Source organism: Mirounga angustirostris, unplaced genomic scaffold (assembly GCF_029215605.1).
Source record: "Mirounga angustirostris isolate CCGP_5_RB_7025 unplaced genomic scaffold, mMirAng1.0.hap1 SCAF_4, whole genome shotgun sequence".
NCBI lineage: Eukaryota > Metazoa > Chordata > Mammalia > Carnivora > Phocidae > Mirounga > Mirounga angustirostris.
The window spans coordinates 10,759,816-10,785,212 of record NW_026991712.1 but is presented as its reverse complement, the minus strand read 5'-3'; the positions used below and the strand labels follow the sequence as shown (position 1 = coordinate 10,785,212).

General features: G+C 42.3%; 1 protein-coding gene across 1 annotated transcript in view; it reads right to left on the bottom strand.

The window, feature by feature from the left end:
- The window catches only part of ADCY8 (adenylate cyclase 8), a 227,586-nt gene that overhangs the window by 177,785 nt on the left and 24,404 nt on the right, over positions 1 to 25,397 (bottom strand). Inside the window, exon 2 of the mRNA XM_064587441.1 lies at positions 1,929 to 2,078. Within this exon, the coding sequence (XP_064443511.1) occupies positions 1,929 to 2,078 (150 nt within the window). The remainder of the gene's footprint in view (positions 1 to 1,928; positions 2,079 to 25,397) is intronic.

The following is a 25,397-nucleotide window of genomic DNA, read 5'->3' as shown; positions in this document are numbered from 1 at the left end:
GCATAGTTAACAATAAATATATACTGAATGGAAAGTGAGCATAGTGGTATGCCACTGAAGAAAGTACATAACTTTGCTAGGGTGTCGAGAACACCTACATGGTGGGGTTACAAAGACAAGTCAGTCTCAGTCTGCACTCTGGAGTAGGCCTGGAGGATGAATAGAACTTTATTATTGGAAGAGAGGGAAGAAAGAATTAGCAAAGATACTGATGATATGATACATATGATGTGATGAAGGACAGCAACATGGGAAAGTAGGTGTTCCTACATTCCAGCTGTCACTTGTTCTCCTCCCTGTATAGTATTCTTTCCTTCTTTCGTCCATCAGCTTAAAAAAATAAAGCTTATAAAGGACGGAGGAAGGTCCTTCTACCACGTGGGATGACTACATCACAGTGACTCCAAGACACTCAACTTGAAGGACAGGAAAAGAAGAAAAGTTTTATGGGTATGATAAAGCAATCATTTGTAGGACCTCCAATATTTCATAAACATGAAACAAAAGCCTGAGCTTCCCAGACATCTCACCCACAATTGCCGTTCTCGTTGCAATAGGGCATCGAGAACAGTCAAATAAATTATTAATGCAGCAGTATTCTCTGAATTGGCAGGCATCCCATGGAAAGAGTGACGTCCCAGTCTGGCAACTGCTCTGTTTTTCAGAGGAACACAACATTTTATCCTGGCAGATACTCGTGTTGATTGCACAAGGTGATTTCAAGTTATTTTTCTCAATTATTTTATAGGGCTATTCAGGACAATTATAATAAATCTATTATGAGGTTGCATAAGTATTCTAGACATTAATTTCAACATTTCCAAGCTCTGATTCCTGTGAAGTCCACATAGGGTCTGGAAATTCAGTAGTTTCCTCTGTGCCCCTGGCAATGACATATGGCAGTGGGAGTTGAGTTTTGGCCCATCCATGATCACACATACCTGGCTTCACTCACTTCAAAGATCCATGTTTTACTGACAATTTGATCAAATTAAGATGAAGACAATGTGGCACTTTTTCGTAATTTCTCAAACTATTGTTGTATAAAGCTTAATATAACAAGTGGGTATCTATAGATGTAACATTTTTAAGAGAGCCTTGGATGATAAAACTAATATATCTGTTGAGCATAGAATTCCCAAGAGCATAATATTTAGGAGATAATATGTTGATTCCATAACCAATTTTTCCATATATTCCTGTTACTCCTCTTTGAAAACTGCATTCAGAGGCAAAGATAGGCATGAATTTTGAATATCACATGAATAATTTTCATGGGGCAAATCTTTATTTTTTGAAAGCTGATTTCATTTTGGGGAAACATATAATTTAAGGCCAAAGCTATTTTTTAAATCCTTTTAACAGCTACCCAATCAGGATGTCCAAGAATCTTCATTTCAATCTCTTCAAACTGAAGACACATGGTCTCTGACCCAACCCAACCCTGTTTTCCCTACTGCATCCCTTTCCTAGGATTGGTATCACGTTCCACAAAATTTGTTGTGTTCTGTAATCTCTTCTGAAAATCAGGATGAGGTATTAGGAACTACACATGTACAAGATTCTTCCATAAGCTTACTACAATTTGGTATGTAATGAAAATATTTATTTCAAATAAGAGTTCACAGTTTCAAAAAAAGAGGGTCAAAAATGAGAATGTTAATGGTTTTTAGGAACCATGGCCTTGTTCACAAACACAGATGTCAAAGTGTCAGAAAAGCACTTGGTGACAAATTTTATTTCTTGTAGACAACATTTAATTGAAAGCGGGAAACAAGACCAACCTGCTTTGAGCTATAAGTTTAACATAACTATTTTAGACTCTGGAATCCATGACACAAACCTGAAGAAAACACTTGAAGTCAGGATGTGTTTGGGGAGGAAAAAAGCTCCATGTAACTCAGACACTAGGCCTTTCCAATTGGTACCTGTCTTTGGTTTTCCGTCTCCAGGCGTAGCCTGGCCTCCACACACCTCCGCGTCTCCAGGAAGGCTTGGCGCTGGGCCCGGTCTGACAGGTAGCTGATGAAGATTCCAGCTGTGTTCATACACATGAATAACACTGCCTGGGCCACAACCTAAAACACATTTGCAAACATAGGCTGGTCAGATGATTAAAACAAGAGCTGTTTGGAGACAAAGAGGAAAACATAAAGAAAGATTTCCAAGGTAAATCTTAAGGTAGTAATCCAAACATTTAGCATCAGCCTAATAGAACCATTCAGGTCATGGGTGAAATGTCATCCCCCCATTGACCTTTTCATCCAATTTAAAGCTTCTCATACTGCAAGTGTGATTTGAACGTGAATTGAAAACTTGAGGTTAGATAGGAGCACTTCTCTCTTTCTCACTCTGCCTTACTTCTCCGCCTTCACTAGCTGAAGTTTTTAGCCTTCTAGATGGTTGGAGGAGCAGGTCAGAAGAAGGGAAAGGGACTAATAAGAAATAGCTAATAGTACTACTATTATATCTAGTAGCTCTTACAACTTTTTTTGATGATATAAAGGTAAATATACTAGCAATGAATGCAAAAAAAATCTTAGCAGAGAAATAGAAACCATGCACACAAAATGAAAATTCTAGAAGTGGAAAACACAACACTGAAAATTAAAACAGTCACTGGAGGATAGTAATAGCATAATGTAGGTGACAGAAGAAAAAAACCAATAAACTTGAAGATAAATCAATAAGCCAAGAATAACCTTCAAAGCAGTCAGAGAGAATGTTACAGACAGGGGACATGCTCTCTAGTTATGATAATGATTTTCAGGGTAAATAAAAAAGAAAGACATTACTAAAATACACTGAAATGAGGGGCACCTGGGTGGCTCGGTTGGTCGAGCATCTGACTCTTGGCTTCGGCTCAGATCATGATCTCAGGGTTGCGAAATGGAGTACTGACTGCATAGACTCACAGTGTGGAGTCTGCTTGAGGTTCTCTCTTTCCCTCTCCCTCTGCCCCTCCCTCTGCTCATACTCTCTAAATAAATAATAAATAAAATCTTTAAAAAATAATAAAATACACTGAAAAGTTTGAAAGTCAAACAAAATAAAGCTGGTTTTGCTGTGTAAATACTATATAAAAGAGAACTGAAGGAAAAAAACATTACTAGTGATAAATAAGGTCACTATATAATGTTAAGAGCTTTAATTCACCAGAAAGATCTAAAAATTACGAACTTGAGCACATTTAGCATCATAGCTCAGAATACACAATGCCAAGTGTGACATAAGTCTATGGCATTATTTACGAATCTGTCATCACAGTGATCTATTTTTTACACAATGTTCAGCAGTTAACAGATCAAACAGATTAAAAAAATCAGCAAAGGCAGAGACAACTTAAATACCTCATACAACTAACAAACTTGAAATGGAATACAGTATGCAACAACTAGATGGTACAAATTCTTTTTAGGCACTTACTGAATATTTATAAATAGGATTTTATGATAAAACCTGAAGGTAGCCTCAGCAAATTTCAAAGAACTAGTAGCACATAACTATAGTCAATTACTACAATAAAATCAATTTACAAAGACAACATCATGTGTTTGGAAATTAAAAATATTTCTAAATAACTCATGGATCTAAGAATATATTATAATGGAAAATATGTATAGTTAAAGAATAATATGAAAATACTACTGAACAAAATTTAGTAGTCCTCACAGAGGAATGTATATTAATAAATGCTTTATTTTTTATTTATTTATTTATTTTTAAGATTTTATTTATTTATTTGACAGAGACAGAGATAGCGAGAGCAGGAACACAAGCAGCGGGAGTGGGAGAGGGAGAAGCAGGCTTCCCCTCGAGGAGGGAGCCCGATGTGGGACTCGATCCCAGGACCCTGGGATCATGACCTGAGCCGAAGGCAGATGCTTAACGACTGAGCCACCCAGGCGCCCAATAAATGCTTTTTTTAAAAAAAAAGCTGAAAATCAATGTGCTAGCCATTCAACTTAAGGATTTAGCAAAAAACAAAAAGCAGAATAAATCCAAAGTATGTAGAAGGAAAAAAATAATAAAACAGGAGCAAAAATAAATAAAAAACAAAGATACAATAAGACAAATATATAAATGAAGTCAAAAAGTTCATTTTCTGAAAAGACAAAGAAAGGATAACAATTCTTATAAGCTTAATTTAAAAGAAAGAGATACAGAAAAGGTCCAAATAAGCAATATTAAGAATAGGAAATGGGACAAAGATATTGCAGAAATTAATAGGTAACAAGAATATGTTATGAAGTTTAATGCTACAAAAAATCTGACATGGAATTGGTGTATTTCTCAAAATACATCTTTACCAGAACTGACTCAAGGAAATGGAGAAAAAGTCAATAAAAGGAACCATAATTAAAAATCTTTTCACAAGGAATATGTACAGAAACAAAACCAAAAATACCTAAAGCAAACATCCTGCTCAATGGAAAAAGGTTCAAGAGCATTTGTTTAAAGACCAGGGTAGCAGTTACCATCAAATGTATTCAACACCATTCTCGAATTCTAGCCATCTCAATAGGACAAACACAGAAACAAAATAAAAGTGATAAAGTTTGAAAAGGAAGAAATATACTTTCATTATTTTCAGATGATTATCCATGTGGAATATCCAAAAATATCTACAGAAAAATGACTAAAATTAATAATAATTTAGCAAAGATGCTGGATACAAAATCAAAATAAAATGTCAATTGCATTTCTATGCACCCATAACAAACAGAAAGAAATTAATTTAGTGGAGAAAATAATGGGATTTAATGTAAAATAATCAAATAAGACTTACATAGATGGAGGGTTATATACCATGTTATGGATAGGAAAGAATTGCTACAGTAAAGTTCTCAAATCTCAGTAGGTATTTTTACCTCCAGTGGAATTCAAGATGATTCTAAAATTTATATGGAAGGGCAAAGGGTCAAAAATACAAAAGATATTCTTAAAGAAGAACAAAATAGAAAGAGTTGTGATACCAGATATTGAGACTTATTATAATGTTTTAGCAATTAAAACATCATGGTATTGATATAGGTATCCAAAAATTGACCAGTGGATGTCAACAGAGAACCCAGAAACACAAAGGCACAAAGTTTGGGCACCACAGGTCTAAGGAGAAAACAGGGATTTTCAACAAAGGGTATCAGGACAGTTTGTTATCCATTTAGAAAATAGAGTAAAAGTAAACCCTTGCCTAATACCACCCATGGAAACACACTGCAGGTGGATTAAAGTCTTCACTATGAAAGGCAAAAATATTAAATTTTAGAAGACAATCTAGGAGAATATTTTTATCACCTTGATAGATTTTTACAATAAACCACAGGAGCACCTGGGTGGCTCAGTCATTTAAGCATCTGCCTTTGGCTCAGGTCATGATCTCGGGGTCCTGGGATAGAACTCCCTGCTCAGTGGGAAGTCTGCTTCTCCCTCTCACTCTGCCCCTCCTCCCCCACTCATGCACTCTTTCTCTCTTGCTCTCTCCTTCTCTCTCTCTCAAATAACTAAAAATCTTTAAAAGATAAAAAAAATAAAGCACACAGAATACAAACTAGAAAGAACAGAGGAGTATATTTGATTAAAGAATTTCTATACATTCAAAGACACCACAAATAAAATTGAAAGAAAAAAACTACACATAAACTAAGAAAAGATATTTGTGATACTTATAACCAGCCAAGAAGTAATTTTAGCTTACAAGAACTTGTACAAATGTATAAGAAAACATAAACAATCCAATAGAAAACAAGGGCAAAAGATAAACAGATATTTCAAAGACAAGAAAAGACAAATATGAAACTGAGTGCAACAATCCAGGAACTGTAAGTTAAAGTCCACACCCATTCCACACTTACTAGGTTGGCTCTAAAAAGAAAATATATAGTGGAGCATCATCAAATTGTCAAGGATGCCAGTGGGAATCTGAAATGATGCAACTACTTTGACTTTACACATTACTATTTAATTTGCGCCACCCCAGAATTTCACCTTTTCACTCCACAGCCACCTTTGCATGTGTGGCCAGGAGACGTATCCAGGAATGTCTGGAATAGCATTCTTCATAAGGGCCTGAAACTGGAAATACTCTGAATGTCCACCAATAGTGGAATAGATACATATTCTTTTTTTTTTTTTTAAGATTTTATTTATTTATTTGACAGAGAGAGACACAGCGAGAGAGGGAACACAAGCAGGGGGAGTGGGAGAGGGAGAAGCAGGCTCCCCGCAGAGCAGGGAGCCCGATGCGGGACTCAATCCCAGGACCCTGGGATCATGACCTGAGCTGAAGGCAGTCGCTTAACCAACTGAGCCACCCAGGTGCCCTAGATACATATTCTGTGATGAATTAAAACAATAAAATACTACTGAGCATTGAAAATATATGAACTATCACTGCATGCGTCCAAATGGAGAAGTACAGAAAATAATAATATTTTAAAAGGTATAATCCAGCGACATAGAGATAAAAGCAATAAAACTAGACAATATATTGTTTATGGACACGTGAGATAGCATCTGATGGCATTTTTTTCCTTACCCATCAAATTGTCAATGATCAAAAATTTGGTGGCATACTCCTCTGGATAGGTTGTGGGATAAAGTCATTTCATGCCTAGTTGTTGAAGATATGAATTTTGCAATGCCTCTCAAAGTTGACAATATTCATGCTCATCAGCCCAGTGATTCCATTTCAATGGACTTATAAATATGACCACCAGGTGCTAGCACCAAAGGATAACACAGCATCGTTCACGTGTAATTAGAAAGAACCTAAATGCTCATGAACAGAGGACTGGTTAAATTATAAGGCCATACAACTGGATCATATGCTGAAAAAATCAAGTTGATTTTCTGTGTATGAGTACTGAACATTCTAGGACATACTGCTAGGTGGGGGGAAAGAGCAAAGGTCTAACATTTGTTCTCATTTTTATATGCACAGACTCCTTCAGTAAGGCAGTGGATAATTCTGGGGACAGAAACTGAAGTCTGGTTTATAATATCTACCTTTTATATTTTGAATATGTGCATGTAGTTCCTATCCCAACGCACGGATTTTTTTTTTTTAAGATTTTATTTATTCATTTGAGAGAGAATGAGATAGAGAGAGCATGAGGGGGGGAGGGTCAGAGGGAGAAGCAGACTCCCTGCTGAGCAGGGAGCCCGATGCGGGACTCGATCCTGGGACTCCAGGATCATGACCTGAGCCGAAGGCAGTCGCTTAACCAACTGAGCCACCCAGGCGCCCCCAACGCACGGATTTTTAAAAAGATTGATAAATTTATTGCTAAGAATGAGAAAAATGCGAGCTCCTCATCGTGACAATAAAGCCTGCTTGATCATCTTCAAGGTCATTTCATACCATTTCTCCCCTTACTCATTTTGTTCCAGCCAACAACCTGGTTTAGTTTCTGTTCTTCCAGTAGGCCTGTCCCACCTCTGGGCTATTGTTAATGTTGTTTCCTGTGCCTGAGACACACTTCCCCATATTTCTTGCCTTGCTGATTCCTCTTACCCTTTGTTCTCGATTTTATTATTGTTTTTTTCAAAGAGATGCTCCCTGATCACTACATCAAAATAGGAATTCCCTGTTATTCTTTGTTCCTGCACACTGTGCACTTATCACAGATTGTAATTGTGTATTTATTTGCTTGGTTGATTGTTTGATGCCTGTCACGCTGGATTATTAGTTCTAATAATGCAAGGATGGTGCTCGTTTTAGACATTGATTGACACCTAGTACCTAGCATAGTAGATGTGCTTAGCAGAGTACCTGTTTAAGTGCTCAGCAACCACTAAGTACTAAATATTTGCTGAATGGATAAACAGCTTTCCTATGTACCACTAATCATCATTTACAAGATATGATGAAACAGTGATCTTATTCACAGTAGCAATGATAATGTAAAACACCAAAGAATATCCTTGACAATAATAATAGCAAATATGTGAGAGCTGGGGGTGGGGGGGGAGTAACTAAAATATGCAACGTTACAGAGATAAAGGAGGGAGGTATTTCTAATAAGGGGTGCCATTATTAACTATGTAAATAGTGCCCGAATCACTTTATAGCTTCAATATTATACTCCCAAGTGGAAGCCAGTGCAGCCGATTAAGCGCCCGACTCTTGGGTTTGGCTCAGGTCATGATCTCAGGGTCATGAGATCAAGTCCCAAATCGGGCTTGCACTCAGAGGGGAGTCTGCTTGAGATTTTCTCTTTCCCTCTGCCTCACGCCCCCATGCCCTCTCTTTCTCTGAAATGAATAAATAAATCTTTTTTAAAAAGGAATGCATGAGTTAGAATACCAAAGACATTTTTACAAAAGGGATTTGGAAGTGGGGAACATGGGGGGCTTGCCTAGCCAAAAGGTAATACAAATCATCATGCTCCAGTAAGTAAAATTCTGTGGCAGTAGAGAAAATCTCAACTGAAAAATTAATAGAATAAAATGGGAGTACACCACCCAGAAATAGCCAAAAGAGAAGACAACGAGTTTTTATTATGATACATATAGCTCAACAATTCGGTGGGAAAAATAACTGTCAGTAAAGGGATTTGTTGACTATTAGTCAACTACAGGAAAAAAGATTGACGGTCACTTCATGCTATATATGCGTATAGATGCCAGTGGATTAAGGAGTTACACGTGGAAAATGAGCCAGTAAGCACAAAAGCATGACCCAAATCTCAAATTAAATATAACTAAAATTTTTTAAATTAAAACAATTTGATCATCTTTGAAGTAGAAAGCCAATTGGCAACATGTTGCAAAGTTTTACTCATTTCTTTTGACCTTCTGGCCCAACTTTTGCTTATCTATTTGAAGGAAATAATCAGGTATAGGACCAGAAACTTCTGTTAAGGGATTTTCACTGCAGCTTTCTAATGGAGAGAAAAAGAAAATTGCATATTTTTACCAGTAGGGACATGGCTGAATGCACTGGAGGTGTGCATACACAAAAGAACATAAAATCACAGGAAAAATATTTAATGGCACGAGCCAATTTGTATGATACATTAAGTAAAATGTAATTTTACTTTAATTCAAAACTTTTAAGATTAAATCTAAATTAACTTCAATCTTAAAAGCTTTAATTTAAAACTTTTCAATTTAAAGCTGTGTTAAAACACAAACCTATAAGTCCAATGTAATCCTCATGCTTAAAATAAAAGGAAATATATACGTGTACACACGTATAAAAGGAAATACATATATATATGTATATATATATTTGCATGTGTATGTGCTTGCCTATGTGTAAATGTGTGTATATATGTGTGTGTATTGAAATAGGACAAACTCACTTGTGAAGATCTAACAAGATGGCACCAGGGAAACAAAAGCTGAGGAGATGGAGAACAGAGCCCAGAAGCACACACTCCTATATGGACTTGATTCTTAGTAACTGACTTCCCAAATATCTTTACTGCTGCATTTTTTTTTTAAAGATTTTTTATTTATTTATTTGAGAGAGAGAGAGCACATGAGAGGGGGGAGGGTCGGGAGGGTCAGAGGGAGAAGCAGACTCCCTGCCGAGCAGGGAGCCCGACGCGGGAGTCGATCCAGGGACTCCAGGATCATGACCTGAGCCGAAGGCAGTCGCTTAACCAACTGAGCCACCCAGGCGCCCTTTACTGCTGCATTTTAGCATCAACTAAGTACCCCCCTCAAACCCTACATTGTTCAATAAGTTATTGTTCTTTCTTATAACTAAATTTTATGAAAGAAATACTTTTCCACTGTGGCAGCTGCTGATGTGTAGTTCCATGGAGGAGCGGCATATATTGTGACAACTCTTTTGGATTGGTCATATTCTGTAATCCTCCAAACTACCTAATTCTACCTAGGTCCCTGTGAGACCCCTCTGTAAGCCACCTCTGCCCTGCAGCTGACATGTTAAGTGTGAGATGCTTAAGAAGCACTTGTTGATCAATGCTCTATTTTTCTACCTTTATAGATCTGTAAACTGCCATGGATAAGCCTTCCTAGCCCCTCGCTCCTATTAATAAATGTAACCATTCAAAATTATTTATGGAGCAAGTTCTACATCAGGTATAGTTTCATAAACTGGGAGTGTGCAAAGCGGATAAATGCCTGCTCTCAACTCTAGTAGTGGGAGACAGGCAATCAACAAATAAACCAGGAATATTTAATAAGTGGTGGCGGTGTGTGATAAATGCTATGACGAAAAACATAGCAGCATAAGCGGCATAGAAAGTGACAATGAGGGGTAGGACTGCTCATTCATAGGGAGTTCAAAGATGTCCTCTCTGATACGAAGACATCTGAGTAAAAACCTGAAAGAAGTGAGGCCATGAGTCATGAGGATATTTGGGAAGAACATTCCAGGCAAAGGGAATAGAAAGTGCAGAGGCTCTGCAGCAGGAGAAGGACAGGTGGTGCCACCTGTTTTTGTTACCTGAAAGAAATCCGAAGAGGATTTTTGCTTTAGCCATATGTAAAAATAGTGTCCAACATTGGTATGTTACAGAAGCCACATGCACCCTGAGCAGGGAGAGTGGCAACACCCAGCTCCTTCCCGGGGACCACACGGCATCTCAGCAACAACTGCCAGAGCTCTGTGTCTAGGAGCATCTGTCCTTTATCTCAACTTATTGTGTGCATCCATTAGCCACACATGTACTAAGTAGATCAGAAAAGCCTAAGAGGTGATTTTTGGGGTCTGGGAATGCTCAAAAAATTTTCCATATAAGTCAACGCTAATTGCTTCTTGGCTGTGCACCATTTTCGGCCTATGAGAAGTTTCATAGGAGCATTCTACTTTTGGAAAGCAGGGGAAACCTGCATTGATTTTTCTCTCCATGAGATGGGAAGGGAGTTCCGAGTTCTGGGGACTGGGACAGATGACCCATCTTCCATGTTGTAAGGGTCATGCTGGCTGCCAGGAACAGAACAGACTGCAGGAAGGGCAAGGCCAGAGGAAAGGAGACAAGCTGGAGGCCTCTTACAAAAGTCCCATTGGAAGGAGAGTTTGGCTCAGACCAGGGCAGCAATCATGCAGGCATTGTGATATGGCTGGACCCTGAATATGTCAAAGGAAGAGACAGCCCGATTTGCAGATGGGTTTTGTGTAGAGTATCAGAAAAAGTCAGAGACCAAATGGCCTCCAGAAACACCATTACTGTGACTGCACAGGAGAAGCACCTGGGGGCTTACAAAGATGCCAGTCCTGTGGGCCCTACTCAGACCTATTGTGTAAAAATACCTAACGATATGGCCAGAGAATCTTTCATTTTAGAAAGCTCACAAAATGATCTATAGCAGTGGCTCCACAGGCTGGCATAAGAGAATCTCTGCTTCAAAAAAATGGCCTGAAGCTCACACATAGCAATACTTTTTGACCTCCTTTTTGTAGGTCCACCAGTCTTACTAAATTCTGAACTCCCAGAGGGCAGAGACCATGTCTGTTGTATCTCCATCTCTTATACAGGGCCTAGGATCCTAGTGCTCAGCAAACAACTGTCCAGTCTGATTTGACACAGTCACAGGAGCAAATTCCAATCACCCACCGCTCTGGTCCAGTTTTGTAATCACTGGGAACAGGGAGGTTGTCACTGAGGTAGGAAGACCTCCACAACCTCATCCAAAACAGGACAAGTCCCTCCCTACCTCCCCCCACCCTCCCCCAGCCCCTGGCATTGGAAGGGTCCTCTATGGGCCCAGGGTGGTGACCACGTGTGGACACTGCTGTTTGAGGCCAGGAGGCTCAGAGTTGGAAGGGCTCAGAAAGTCGGCTTCCCCATTTGATACAGGATTTGCATTTTGTCACTGCAGAAAAGATCCACTGCTATTCATTGCCAAGTAGCCAGATCAGAGGTGGGGAAAGAAGACCAGGTCCCTGGGGGCCTCACAACCAAAGTGTGCACTTTCTGGTGCCACGGAGGATGCACTGCATTTTGTCTGTGGCTCACTTTGTACAGGAAACCTCACCATGGTCTACAGCCCAAGCTGCTGATGGCTGGAGGAGGCCTGCTTTATTAAGAACAGGGGAAAGAGGGGCGCCTGGGTGGCTCAGTTGGTTAAGTATCTGCCTTGGGCTCAGGTCATGATCCCAGGGTCCTGGGATCAAGCCCTGCATCAGGCTCCCTGCTCAGCGGGGAGCTTCTCTCTCTCCCTCTGCCTGCAGCTCCCCCTGCTTGTGCTCCCCCCACCCCCGTCAAATAACTAAATAAAATCTTAAAAAAAAAAAAAGAACAGGAGGAAAACCCTCCTTCCACTTGCTTCTGGGTCTCCAGAAGCATCCACTCAAGTGCCGTTGTGTGTGTTTTCCAGTTCTGGAAAAGTGATTCTGTCCCTGGAGATAGTTTTATTTTTAAAACTTAGAAAGAAAATGAAGAAGAGATGTGTTGTAATCCCATAAGGATTGATTTGTATTTGGATAATTTCCAATATTTTAATAGAAACCAGAAATTTAAAAGGTGTTACCCTGCAGCTTAATTTATATGAGATGCTGAAAACTAATTTTTAAAGGATTTCCACCTTGATTTGCCCTTTGCATTAACGGTACATCATAAATTTTGGAGGATATGCAGGCTGAAATTGGGAGACTACCTAATCGCACGTATAACTTACTTTTTTGAGTTCATATTAAGCACAGGGTATCTTACGAAGTAATTTTCATGTATGTTCTTAGATAATCTCAATGGGGAAGGAAGTATTGTTATGTCCATATAAGGAGGCTGAAGTTCAGAGAGGTTAAGGACCTTGTCTAAGATTAAACAGCTCTCCCGGTGGTAGGGCAGGGAACTGAATGCAGGAAGTCTGACTTTGCGGGATCCAAGCAAGGGTTGGCCAGGACCTGAAAGAAACCTTGGATATTCAGAAGAAATGGAGCCCTTTCAGGAGACCAGGGTAGAATTTAGCAACTAAATACTGCACCACACATGAGGCAGGTTGGATGTTTTGCCACATAATGGGCGTAGGTGAATGATGCAGGTAGAGGCCTGGTATCTGCAGGTGAATGAGCCTGGCTGACGAGGGTCTGGCGTCCTTCTCTAATTGAAACCTAGCATTTACCGAGCACTTAGTATATGCCAGGAATCGTCCAAAGTGCCTGGCAGGTTTTCATTCACGTAGACCTCACAAGAGCCCGATGTGGGAGGCACTGTTCATTCATTGGCTCGAGATAACAGACGAAGCCAGCGGCAGAGCGTCACTGGCATCAGAACTTCCTGCACTTTGAACTACTGTGCCCTCCACCCTCCTCCCTGAGCCCGCTGCTGTGCGAACACAATGAAAGTCCACGAGAGCCACAAATGCAGACTCGGCACATGCATGGCAGACACTAGGGTTTGGCCATTTTTTGTGGCTCGGTTGCAATGCCTGGAAAGGGGAAGGAACCGTGCAAGAGGTGTGTGTGCCGTCCAGCAGGCTTGTTCTAACACAGTCCAGAAGGCATGTAAGTGGTTCTAGGACATAAAAGAGAGTCACCCAAGGCAGGGAAAAGGCCTTCGAACACATCTTAAAAACAGTTACTTACATCGATTCAGAGATTCACGGAGCACTTGACTGTGAACCAGACCCTGTGTTAGCCAGAAGTCTGCATTCTTAACTCTTCTCCCAACAAAGATGTTCCAGGCCACCAGTTACCTCCATCCATAAATGTGAAAACCAAGAACCTGAGAGTAACTTGCCCAAAGGTTAGAAGATTCAAGAGCCGTGAGGAGCACCAGGCTCTTTAACCCCAACGCCCGTGTTCTTGGCAAGCTGTGGCATGTTTTTACAAGTCCTTCTTACAACTGGAGAATGTCCCCGTGTTTGGGCCTCTCTGCGTTTGGACTGAGGCTTGTCCTCATGGACATTGATGGATGCATCCTGGGCAGAGGGAGAGGCTGCAGAAGTGGGAAACATGAACACGGGGCCGAATGATGAAAATAATACTCTCCACAATCCCCAGGGATATTTCAGGTTTGGTGGAAGGGGGTCCTGACAAAGTGAGTGGGGCAGCTACCCACAAGAAGCTTTTGCACCTGCCTGGTGCTAGAGCTTCTGTAGCCAGAGGCCTGGATTTGCATACCTCATCTTTACCACTTACTAGGCTTATGGCCTTAGGGAAGTCACCTTTTGCCTTTTTGAGGCTCAGGTTTCTCATCTGAACAATGAGAATAAAACTTCACCTCATAGAAGTAATGTATACATATGCATATCTGCATCTACATATATATATATGAACGCACCTAACAGCAGACATGCAATAGATGTTCTATATATCTTTAAATATAAGGCCATCTTTTTTTCTCAATTCTCTTCTTTGGTGTCACACAAACTTTTTTTCTGAATAAAGGATGCCTTACAATTTTTCTTCCTGCAGGTTAAGAAACACCCCAGAGGAGCACAAAGTATTAAAATCTTTTGTATTTATGTTACTTTACAAAGAATGTTTATTTCCCATTATTTACTCTCAGAGAAGATAGTGGAGGTGGGGATTAGGGAGCCAACTCTGGAGTCAGAGTGGGCCTTAAACCACCATGTTCCCCCAGGGTGACCAAGGCAAACCATTCCCCTCACTAAGGGCCGGATACTAAACAGCTCAGTTTGTTGTAAGGTGAAGAGCTCAGCAGCCTAGCCCAGTGGTTAAGGATCTGGTCTCCCAATAATGCCACTTCCTTGTTGCGCGACCTTGGCCTAGTTAGTTGATTTCTCTGGTCCTCCAATTTCCTCACCTGTAAAATAAGAATACTTTCCTAGAAATATCATTGGTCAATTGATGAAAAGCAATTAGCAAAGGGCCTGTAGCACAGTAATTACTCAATGAGTATTGACTGTGGTTGTGGTGATGGTCATTACTGGTTTGTTGTCTTTTACATCACAGTGGTGACTCAGTGAGGGTCTGAGCGAGTAGGCAAACAGTCATGTCTATGTTTTGGAAAGACCACTCATGACGTGGCATGCGGAATGCGTACACTCAGGTTACACTCCTGTCTGTAAGACTTTGGTGAAGAATGGCACGGAGGAAGGATTAGCTGGATCCCCAGCAGTGGCTGAGTGAACGGGTGGGACAGACAGTACAAGCAACATCCTCTGCCAGGGTCGTGGGCTCTCCCACAGCTGCCGGCCCGTGACCACGCTTCCTGCCTGCCCTTTATAAATAGTACACACGGAACTGGAAAAATAAATCATGAAGGGAACGGAATGAAGTTTAAAAAAATATAACAGAGCCATCAAGTAGTAAACTTAAGTGAACATCTAGGAAAAAGATAAAAAAAAAAATGAGTCCTCCTGAACTCAGTTAGCAAACAGTAAGAAGTCGCACAGACTGATGAAAAACCTCCACGAAAAAACCTGACTTCCTCAACTGGCGTACTGAGAAATGACCACGTAATGAGGGGACAACGCAGTCTTTTCGGAAGACCACCAAAGAGAGAATTTTGGGGGAAAAAAAAAAAGAATTAAAAGAATAACAGAACGGAGTTAGAAGACTTTTCTCATGGACTTAAAAAACTGTGATGTTGAGGAAGAAGTAAAAATTGAAAAGGCTAACCACAGAAAGGACTGGAAGTGAGGAAAAATAAGTGGTTAAACTCCTTAAAACTGGACAAGGTACCAATTGACGAAGTTGATTGTTTCTTAAATAGGAGCAACATTAACAGCTGACTGCCCAAATTTTAAAGATAAATCATGCTCATGCATAGCAGGTAAGATATTAACATGGTTACAATGTCTACTCCATTGTCCTCAAAGAGATGAACAAAACAAATAGCCCTAATTGTTCCAAGAGGGTTTTGCAGCCTGAGGTGACTCCACCACTTAAAATCTCCTGTCCACCTCCTCATAAGGGGAGTTTAGGAGAACTTCTATTTCCACGCCCCGATTGTGTACCAGACACTGTCCTTTGGCCTCCAGATGTGCCATTTTACAGACAATTCAGTAGCAATCCTGCTTGATCTTATTAGCCCCCTTTCACAGAAAGGTGAAGCTCAGAGACGTTAAGTAATTACTTAAGTGGGGTCGCCAACTGTCCTGGCTTGCCTGGGACACAGAACTTAGTTTTAAAATCTGGACAGTCCTGGGAAAATCAGGAGGAGTTTTCATCCATGCTCTTCCTCACAATCCACAAACTACGGGCCAGACAAATCAGTCCAGCCTCTGTTTTTGTAGTGCTCGTTAGCTAAAAGTGGTTTTCACGTTTTTTAAGGAATAGTGGAAGAAGGAGGAGGGGAATGACGAGGAGGTGGAGGGAGAGGAAGATTTCATTATGTGGTTCATAAAACCTAAAATATTTAACTATTTATTGTCTGGTCCTTTTTTTTTTTAAGATTCTATTTATTTATTTACTTAAATATTTATTATTTATTAGAGAGAGAGCGCACACAAGCAGGGGGAGGGGCAGAGGGAGAGAGAGCGAATCTAAAGTAGATGTCCTACTGAGTGCAGAGCTGACTCAGGGCTTGTTCCCAGGACCCCAAGATCATGACCGGACCCGAAATCAAGAGTCAGACACTCAACCGACTGAGCTACCCAGGTGCCCCTATTGTTTGGTCCTTTGCAGAAAAATCTTGCTGACCCTGCCTCCCCCATCATTCTGGGGTAATTTTAGGGAAAGAAGGTGGGTCCTTTTGCTCTTCAAGGTGGTCTTGGGGTAACAGCATATGTGTGTCAGTGTGTGTATATGTGCGAGTGTGGGAGGTAGAAGGGGAAGGTGGGACAGGTCATGGGTGACATTGGCTCACCAACCTGTCAGGGGTTGAAAACTTATAAAAAATTGGGGAATTTACTAGAATACATGTTTTCTGGTTTCTAGTCCAGTGTTCTTCCCCGTGAAGTAGGAGGAAACCTACAGAGGGTGTTTCCACCTTGTCACAATTCCTGGTGGCTTAGTGAACAAATCACTTCCTGGGCCATTGCAAATGGTGGCCAATGTTGCAAAAAAGGAAAGGTGCTTCAGAAGATATAAATAACCATAACCGGTTCTCTCACAACCCTGTTTAGATCTCCATGAGAAATGTCAGAACTGATGTTTTCTGAATAATTCCCCAGAAAGGCATGGGTGGGTGCCAAGGCCAGATGACAACCCTTCCATGGAGGCATTTTGTTCAAAGAGAAGATTTTCATTTTTGATGAGACTGATCTTTCAAAACCATTCATGACTCTTGTTTGCAACAAGCATATAAGACTTCCTGATTATCAAACCAAAGGAGGGAAGAGAAAGATATCCTATCCAACACAGATAACAGCCAAGATGGAGAGAAGCCACATCTGGGAAACAGTAGGTGCACGATAATGAGTGAATGTACAAACAGTAGAAAACATATAGAATTGATGGTCTGATAAACTCTTTACCGCAAAAAAGAATGAGTATCACTGAATTAACTTGTTATAGATATTAATGACTAGGGAGAAAATCAAAGGCCCGTGTCTATGCTACGTCAAGATCACATTCGTACAAAACCAACAAGTACCAGACCTCCCAGCTTCCCCACACTATTACGAAGGTGAAAAAGGCAGGTCCTACCCTTAGAACAGTGGGTCTCAAACAGGGGAGATTTTGTGCAGTCAGAGGCTTCCAGCAATGTCTGGAGATATTTCGGAATGTCTCATCTGGAGGGGGCAATACTGGTATTTGGTGATGGCGGCCAACGGTGCTGCTAACCATCTTAAGAGCACAGCCTCCCTGCCCAACAAAGAATCACGCTGCTCAACCAATCAACAGTGCCGAGGGGGAGAGACCCTCCCTGGGAGTCACCCTCCCTGGGAGTCCTGCAGTCACCAGCACACAGTAGATGCTCAGTAAATTTACTGCTGGGTAAGTGGGAGGTGCACAGCTTCATTTTCAAAACTCGCTTTGCTTACAGAACACAACAATTCTCTTTCAAGTAGCTCCACCTTTCTAACCTTGTTATGTGGATTTCTTTTCTTTGTGTAACTAACCTTGAGCTATCTACTGAGCGGCACACTGCGGGGTACAAAAATAAGACAGGTGATGTCCTTGCCCTCAAGGGGCTTGGGTCTGGTGGGGAAGAGAGATGATTAAGTGTGCGATTCTCACATGGGGTGGCGGGTGTCAGGACAGAGATACCCCAAAGGCAACTGATGGCGGTCATGTCAACAGCTGACGTCATTAACTAATGAACAGTATTGAGCACCTGCTGTGTCATAGGCACTGCTTTTTTATTTTATTATGTTATGTTAATCACCATACAGTACATCGTTAGTTTTTGATGTGGTGATCCACGATTCATTGTTTTCATATAACACCCAGTGCTCCATGCAGTACATGCCCTCCTTAATACCCATCACCGGGCTAACCAATCCCCCCTCCCCCCTCCCCTCTAAAACCCTCAGTTTGTTTCTCAGAGTCCATAGTCTCTCATGGTTCATCCCCCATCTCCGATTTCCCCCCCTTCATTTTTCCCTTCCTTCTCCTAATGTCCTCCATGCTATTCCTTATGTTCCACAAATAAGTGAAATCATACGATAATTGACTTTCTCTGCTTGACTTCTTTCACTTAGCATAATCTCCTCCAGTCCCCTCCATGTTGATGTAAAAGTTGGGTATTCATCCTTTCTGATGGCTGAGTAATATTCCGTTGTATATACGGACCACATCTTCTTTATCCATTCATCTGTTGAAGGGCATCTCGGCTCTTTCCACAGTTTGGCTATTGCGGACATTGCTGCTATGAACATTGGGGTGCATATGGCCCTTCTTTTCACTACATCTGTGTCTTTGGGGTAAATACCCAGGAGGGCAATTGCTGGGTCATAGGGTAGCTCTATTTTTAATTTTTTGAGGCACCTCCACACTGTTTTCCAAAGTGGCTGTACCAACTTGCATTCCCACCAACAGTGTAAGAGGGTTCCCCTTTCTCCACAACCTCTCCAACATTTGTCGTTTCTTGCCTTGTCAACTTTTGATAGGCACTGCTTTAAACATTGTACCTATACCAACTCATTTAATTCACACGGTAATCCAATGAAGTGGGTCACCTAATAATAGTAATCATTATTAATTTCAAATAAATTAAATATTTAAATATTCAATTAAATATTCAAATAAAACTATTTTGACAGTGAAGGGGGTCATTCAATGATTCTGGGATCAGAGGCATGAACGTCACCCCCCACCCCCAGGGAAAACAAGGTTGCACGGCTGCCCAATCCCTACTTACAGATGAAGAAACTGAGACAAAGGGAAATTAAGGAGCTCGCTTCCAGTCACCCTTCCATAAATGGAAGGGCCAGGCTTGGAATCCAGCCAGTCAGACTTCAGAGCCTGCTCATTTAAGCACTAACAACAGTATGCTGTAAAGACAGTGCATAGCAGTGGAGTCTAATAGAGGGTAGGGGATCCAGGAAGGCTCTCTGGAGGAGGCGACATTTAAGTTGAAGCTTGAATAATGCAGAGGAGTTGGACAAGTCAAGAACGGGAAAAGGGGTATTGAAGCAGCAACATGTGGAAGGGCCTGGTGGCAAGAATAAGCAGGGACCATTTGGGAAGCTGAAAAGTGTCGAGCATTGCCGGAGGGTAGGGCTGTAAGCTTGGAGTGGCCGGCTGTGGGGGGTGGGAGCAGGGGAAGCATCCACTACATGTGACAGGGTCAATTAGTTCATTAAATCATCTTAGAGGTGCCTGGGTGGCGCAGGCGGTTAAGCGTCTGACTCTTGGTTTCGGCTCAGGTCATGATCTCAGGGTCATGAGATCGAGCCCAATGTCGGGCTCCGCGCTCAGTGTGAGTCTGGTTGAGGTTCTCTCTCCCTCTCTCTCCACCTCTCCTGCTGCTCATGCTCTCTCACTCTCAAATAAATAAATAAATCTTCATGTCAATCCTGCAAAGTAGAACTTTTACCATTTTATACAAATAAGGAAACAGAGTCTTAGACACCCCTCCTACTCCCAAAGCCGACATTTGACCCGGGAGCTGGGAGTATGTCTGATGCCAAAATCCATTCCATCTCACTATATCTAATCCTCAACTGCAGAACACTTGGCCCTCTTTATTTCAGGAGTCTGCAATACTTCCTTGAGCATCCCAGCTAGAGATGGCGTCAAGGAATTGTTATGAGCAGCTCTGCTAATGGCTTTTGTGATGGGAAGAGATGCTTCTTCTAGGGGCGTAGGCACAATATTCACTTAGCTGGCATTTTATAAGGAAAACCAAGAGCCAGGTCTGGAAGAGTTTTGTCCAATGTGCATGGAGCACTGGGGGAAGGTTCTCTATTTGACCCTGAGTTCCACAAGGTGACAAATTAGAACAGTGGAATTTTCACATATGTGTATTTAGTTTTATGTATTTGTTACAGGTTGGGGGTGAGGAAGAGGGAGGGAGGGAGAGAGAAGGAGAGGAGGAGAAGGGGACAGAAATCAAAGAATAAAGCACTCTAAATGGCTTGAGAATGCTGTCCGCTCGTGAGCACTCATGACCTGGCATGAGGTGATAAGTCTCTGCAGTCTGTTTCACGCCTTTGGCCTCCAGCAACGTGCCCACCTGACTGGACTGGGTGTGTACGAGGCTTAAAGTTCCATCTTTTTCACACAGCGTGGTCCCTGAACACAAACCAACTGCTTCGCTTGGAGCTTACTCATACCAGGGGAGAACCTGGTTGTTTTGGGTTCCAGAGAGGATACATCCATTTCCTGACTCTTCTGGCATTTCAGGGATTTTTTTTTTTTTTTTTACAGCAGGATTTCTGACTAAGTTGTTAGCCTTCAAACCTCACCCCAGTGTAAGCTGTGATTCCAGTATGGCGTAGGGTCCACACAAGCAGCGATGGGGCCCATTACAACACGTTACAGAGAAACGGAGGCGTTAACCAAAGAAGCAGCTGCAGGAAAAGCCAACATCTTGATTCACACAACCCCTGGCAGAGTAGTTAGTGACGGCGGGGGCATCATAAATGTTTTTAGAATGAAAAAGTGAATTCATGACCCACGCACTGTTGGCGGTCAGAAGAGAACCAGGAGTACTTTCTGGAACGGCTCCTCATGCAAGGCATATGCAACATGTGTGGGAAATGAGGTCTATAAATAAGCACTGGCAGGCAAATCAGCTCTGGTTTGAAGACCCAAGTGGGCACCGATTCAATTCTCTTCCCTCCTGACCTGGGGCCTGTCAAGCACCACATCAGAAGTGCTTTATGGATGCGTCTGGAAGGAGGCAAAGGGCCTGCCTGGCGGAGACTCCGGTGAATTGCTCCCGTGCTGGCTGAGACCCTCCCGGGTCAGGCTGCCAGCAGGTCACTGAGGAAACTGCCACCTTTACCACATTCTCCCTTTGCTCCTGACACCCAGGGCAGGGAAGAGCCGAGAATTCTGCTTTAGTTGCTCTCAAGTGTTTATTCTTCCCAGGTTAGGTTTAAACTAGAAATGGAGGAGAAAGTGTGAGCCTGGGGTGGTTCCGCTAGAGCTCTGGGCACAGATGTGTGTGGGAGAGTCCTGCTCCAGGGGTCTCGTGTCAAACCAAGGGACCTCCCTTATGGCAGAAGGGGTATGGGACAGGACGGGGCACTAGGCTGCAGGGCCCAGTGGCTACATCATTTACCCACTCCCAGAAGCTGATCCCATGAGAGAACAAGGGAGCTCCTTGGTGCCATCTTGTAGTCAACACCCTCCAAGGATGGGATGCCACCCTCTAGGATGCAATGGCCACTTTCCATCAAAGGCCCTATATGGTGCTGTGCCCGATAGGAAGGATGCATGAGTCTGGGAAACAAGGGCTGTTTCCAGAAGCAGGAGTGGCCTTGGTTGCCATCACTCCTGGTAACCCAACTGGGAAACCTGTGATTACAGAGCCTGCACCTTGGGTTCTATAGCTTTAGAGTTCCAGCTTTCCTCAGGCTGAGCACGTCCACCAGGTGATGCAGCAAGAGTCCCAATGAATTATAACATATGGCATGTTGGGCTCCTCATGCCAAGTGGCCATTAGACAGGAGAGTCACCATCCAGGTAGGAGTTACGACCTGGCCTGAGAAAGGCATGGTTAGAATCTGCATGATGCCATCAGGTAAATGACCAAGACCAGCAGAGGTACTAGCTGAGGGAGAGGAGAATCTAGAACAAAGCAGAAAGGAGGGAGACAACATACATCAGTAGGGGTCCCGAGACAAGCTGCAGCAGTAGGGACGACAATTTATCCCATTAGCTGTCCTCCTCTAGGTTTCCCCAAGAAGACAGGCCCCCCAGGATCATGGAACGGCTCTCAGAACTTCAGTGGTGAAGTAAGTCCTAGAGGCACAAGGGGTAGACTGTGGTAGGACCAGATCCCCCTCGGGAATGGAGGATGCATCTTCCCATGGTTACTGCGGACAGACAGCCCTCAGCTGTCCACCTCCTTGGGAGATCACCTAGTTGAAGGGGACCTTCTCACCAAGGTCATGCTCAGGACTGATCAACCGGGAGGACACCTGGAATACACTCATAATTCCAACTCTGAGATCTCAGAAAGACCATCCCAGCCTCAGAACTCCCCACCGCAGCAACAGGTCTCTGTGGAAACCCCATCACAGCTCAACTTGTCCCTTTGCCTACTTCTGCCTCCACGTCTTCCTGTCCATGGGTGCTGATCCCAATAGCATCCCCTAATAAACTTCTTACCCACTAACCTCCCTCCCAGAGTCTGTTTCTTGGAGAATCGAACCTGGAACAGCCAGAAAGCGTTCATTGCCCTTCCTAATGTTGTCAGCCTCTAGCATTTGTGGAATGGGTGATCTAACCAATGAATACCATCCAGACCATCAGATAAATGATGATAATGACGGTCTCGTAGGTGGTTTCCCCTTTCTGCATTCCTTTTATAGATATTTCCTGAGTCCCAAGTAGGATCTAGGCACTGCTTTAGATTCCAGTGGCAAATGAGATAACGAATGTCCCTTCCCTAGGAGGCATCCTGCGGAGACCTTAATTTAGATCAAGTGGTGCAGGGAAAACCTCTCTGGGGATGAAATATTTCCATGAAACTTGAGGAATGAGGAAGAGTCAGCCAAGGAAAGAACCAGGGAACACCTACTGCAGACACAGTGATGGGGGGGAGGGGGACCCTTATTTAAGGTCTAATCTTATTTCCTCGGATGCTCTTGGGTTGAGCCACTCCTAGATCATGGTGAAAACCACCAGACTTCCGCAGAACAGGATCTTTCTACCAGTATGTCTCTGCCCCAAGACTCCCTTTCCCTGCAATGATTTGCGCAGATCAGAATTACCTTTCCCTCCTTAGACCGTTCCCCCATCTCTCCTTCTCACTTCATGGCAGATGGTGGTGCCAGCAGTTCCTAAAGAGGCTTGTGGTGTGAGCATGAGGATGTGTTGTGTAATGTGATGGTTACTCTGGCAATTTTTACTGGGTGACTGGGTTTGAAGAAACATTTTGATTCATCATTAGTTACTGAGCTAAAAACAGCACCTTACCAAGAGCTTGTTTTCTCTTAAAATGCATCTGTTTTTCGGGGTTAATAAAGTACAGTTACACGCACCAAAAAATTGGAGCATTTTCCCCAAGTCATCCATGTCTTGATCTGGACTTCTCAAAAGAAGGCCAAATCACCTTCTGCTTTACCAAAAAAAGAAAAAAAAAAGTGCTTATTGTTACAAAGGAACATCACATTGACCTGAGAGAGAAGAAAGAAAATAGTTTATGATGTCCAAATTGAGTAGCCTAATTCATAAGGAAGGTGACTTTACAAATTTCACGAAGTTTCTCAACTGTCCTATTTTACAGAGTTGGGGGACAAAGAAGTCTTGCAGAATTCCTTTTCTCTGAGGAGTACAGACCAGAGAGTGGTTTAAAAAGGACAATTTAGGGTGCCTGGGTGCTCAGATGGTTAAGCATCTGCCTTCAGCTCAGGTCATGATCCCGGGGTCCTGGGATCGAGTCCCGCATCGGGCTCCCTGCTCAGACACAGACTGACATGTCTGCTCACAGACATGGCAACTTTTCTGTGCACTCAGGGGGCTGGGGCTGCTCTGAAACGCAGATCCGAGTCTACTGGCCTCCAGTGTCTGGCCTCCTTTCTCAAGACTCTGCAGCCTGCTTCTCCCTCTGCCTCTCTCTCTCTCATGAATAAATAAATAAAATCTTTAAAAAAAATAAAAAAATAAAAAAAATTAAAAGGACAGTTTATCTAAGGGCAAACATAGCTCGACATCTGCAGGAGGGAATAAACATGAACGAATACATGTATTAACAAGGCTTTCATTTACCCTTGTTTTGTCAAGTAAACATTTAATGTCTGAATCAAGTAAGATGTTCTTCCAAAATTTAAGACACAGGGGTTATGAGTAAGTGCAATGTGATTTGGTTTATACTGCTGAGGTATACACCTCGTGACACAGTAGGAGGTGACAAGTATCATGGAAGCCAGGAACGTACAATGTCTTCAGCTCATGATGACGACTAGCTCCCACCAGGCTGTTTGCCATTTTCTCATAAACATGCTTATTCTAACTTAGAAGCCTAATTCTGCCATTGAACGCAGCAAAGCCGATTTTACAGATTTAAAGAAGTGGGACCACTAACCTTCCAGGATTGCCACAGACCACAAGGATGTCACATTCGGAAACGCCCCGCCTTGGCACCTGCTACGCTTACTTGGCAGAGCACAGGTCTGTCGCTGGGATTTGAATCCCAACCCTGCCTCTTACTCGTTGTGGGAAGAGGAGACATTTATTTAACCCCTCTAAGTGTCAGGCTACTCATATTAAAAGGTGGTAAGTCACAGGTTGTTGTGACTGAGAGAGCTAATTACACAGAGTCCTAGACATAGAAGGAGCGTTCAGTTCCCATTAGCTGCTGTCAATAGTGATTTCTTTCCCCTTCTCATCAAGTCTGTAAGTTCCTCTAATGAGGGATTATGTGTCGTGCTTAATTCTTTTGGACCTGATCGCTATCATGACAGTGTCATTTATTTGGTGAACTGGGACGCTCTGGAGAGTGAGAGGAGACAGACATCTATTTGGAGTGTCCTGGGCACACTGTGATGTTTGGTCATCCTACCCACGGCACACACCACTGGGTGAGGGGGAGGCCAAGTATATAAATCTTCAGACTATATTCCTGGGCAGCTGCTGAATGAAGAGCAGTCACTTCAATTCATAGTATGTATATGTATGAGTAACCTCTGGATGTATGTCAATAAACGACATAGACTAGATCTCTCCCTCACCATATGGGGACATAGACAATAAAAAAAAACAAAACACAAAATTATAGCACTCCCTGTGCATTGGTAAAAAATGCTATGGAGAGAATTAAAGGTGATGAAGGGGAGAAAGGAATGAACCCTTATTTTATATGGGGTCAAGAAGATACCTCTGATAGGTCGTATTTGAAGAGACTCAAAAAGGTGAGCAAACCACACAGCTATCCAAAGGAATAATGTCAGTATATATTCCATTATCAAGAACATTCACAGTAATGCCTTGATAGACATAAAAGGTAAAA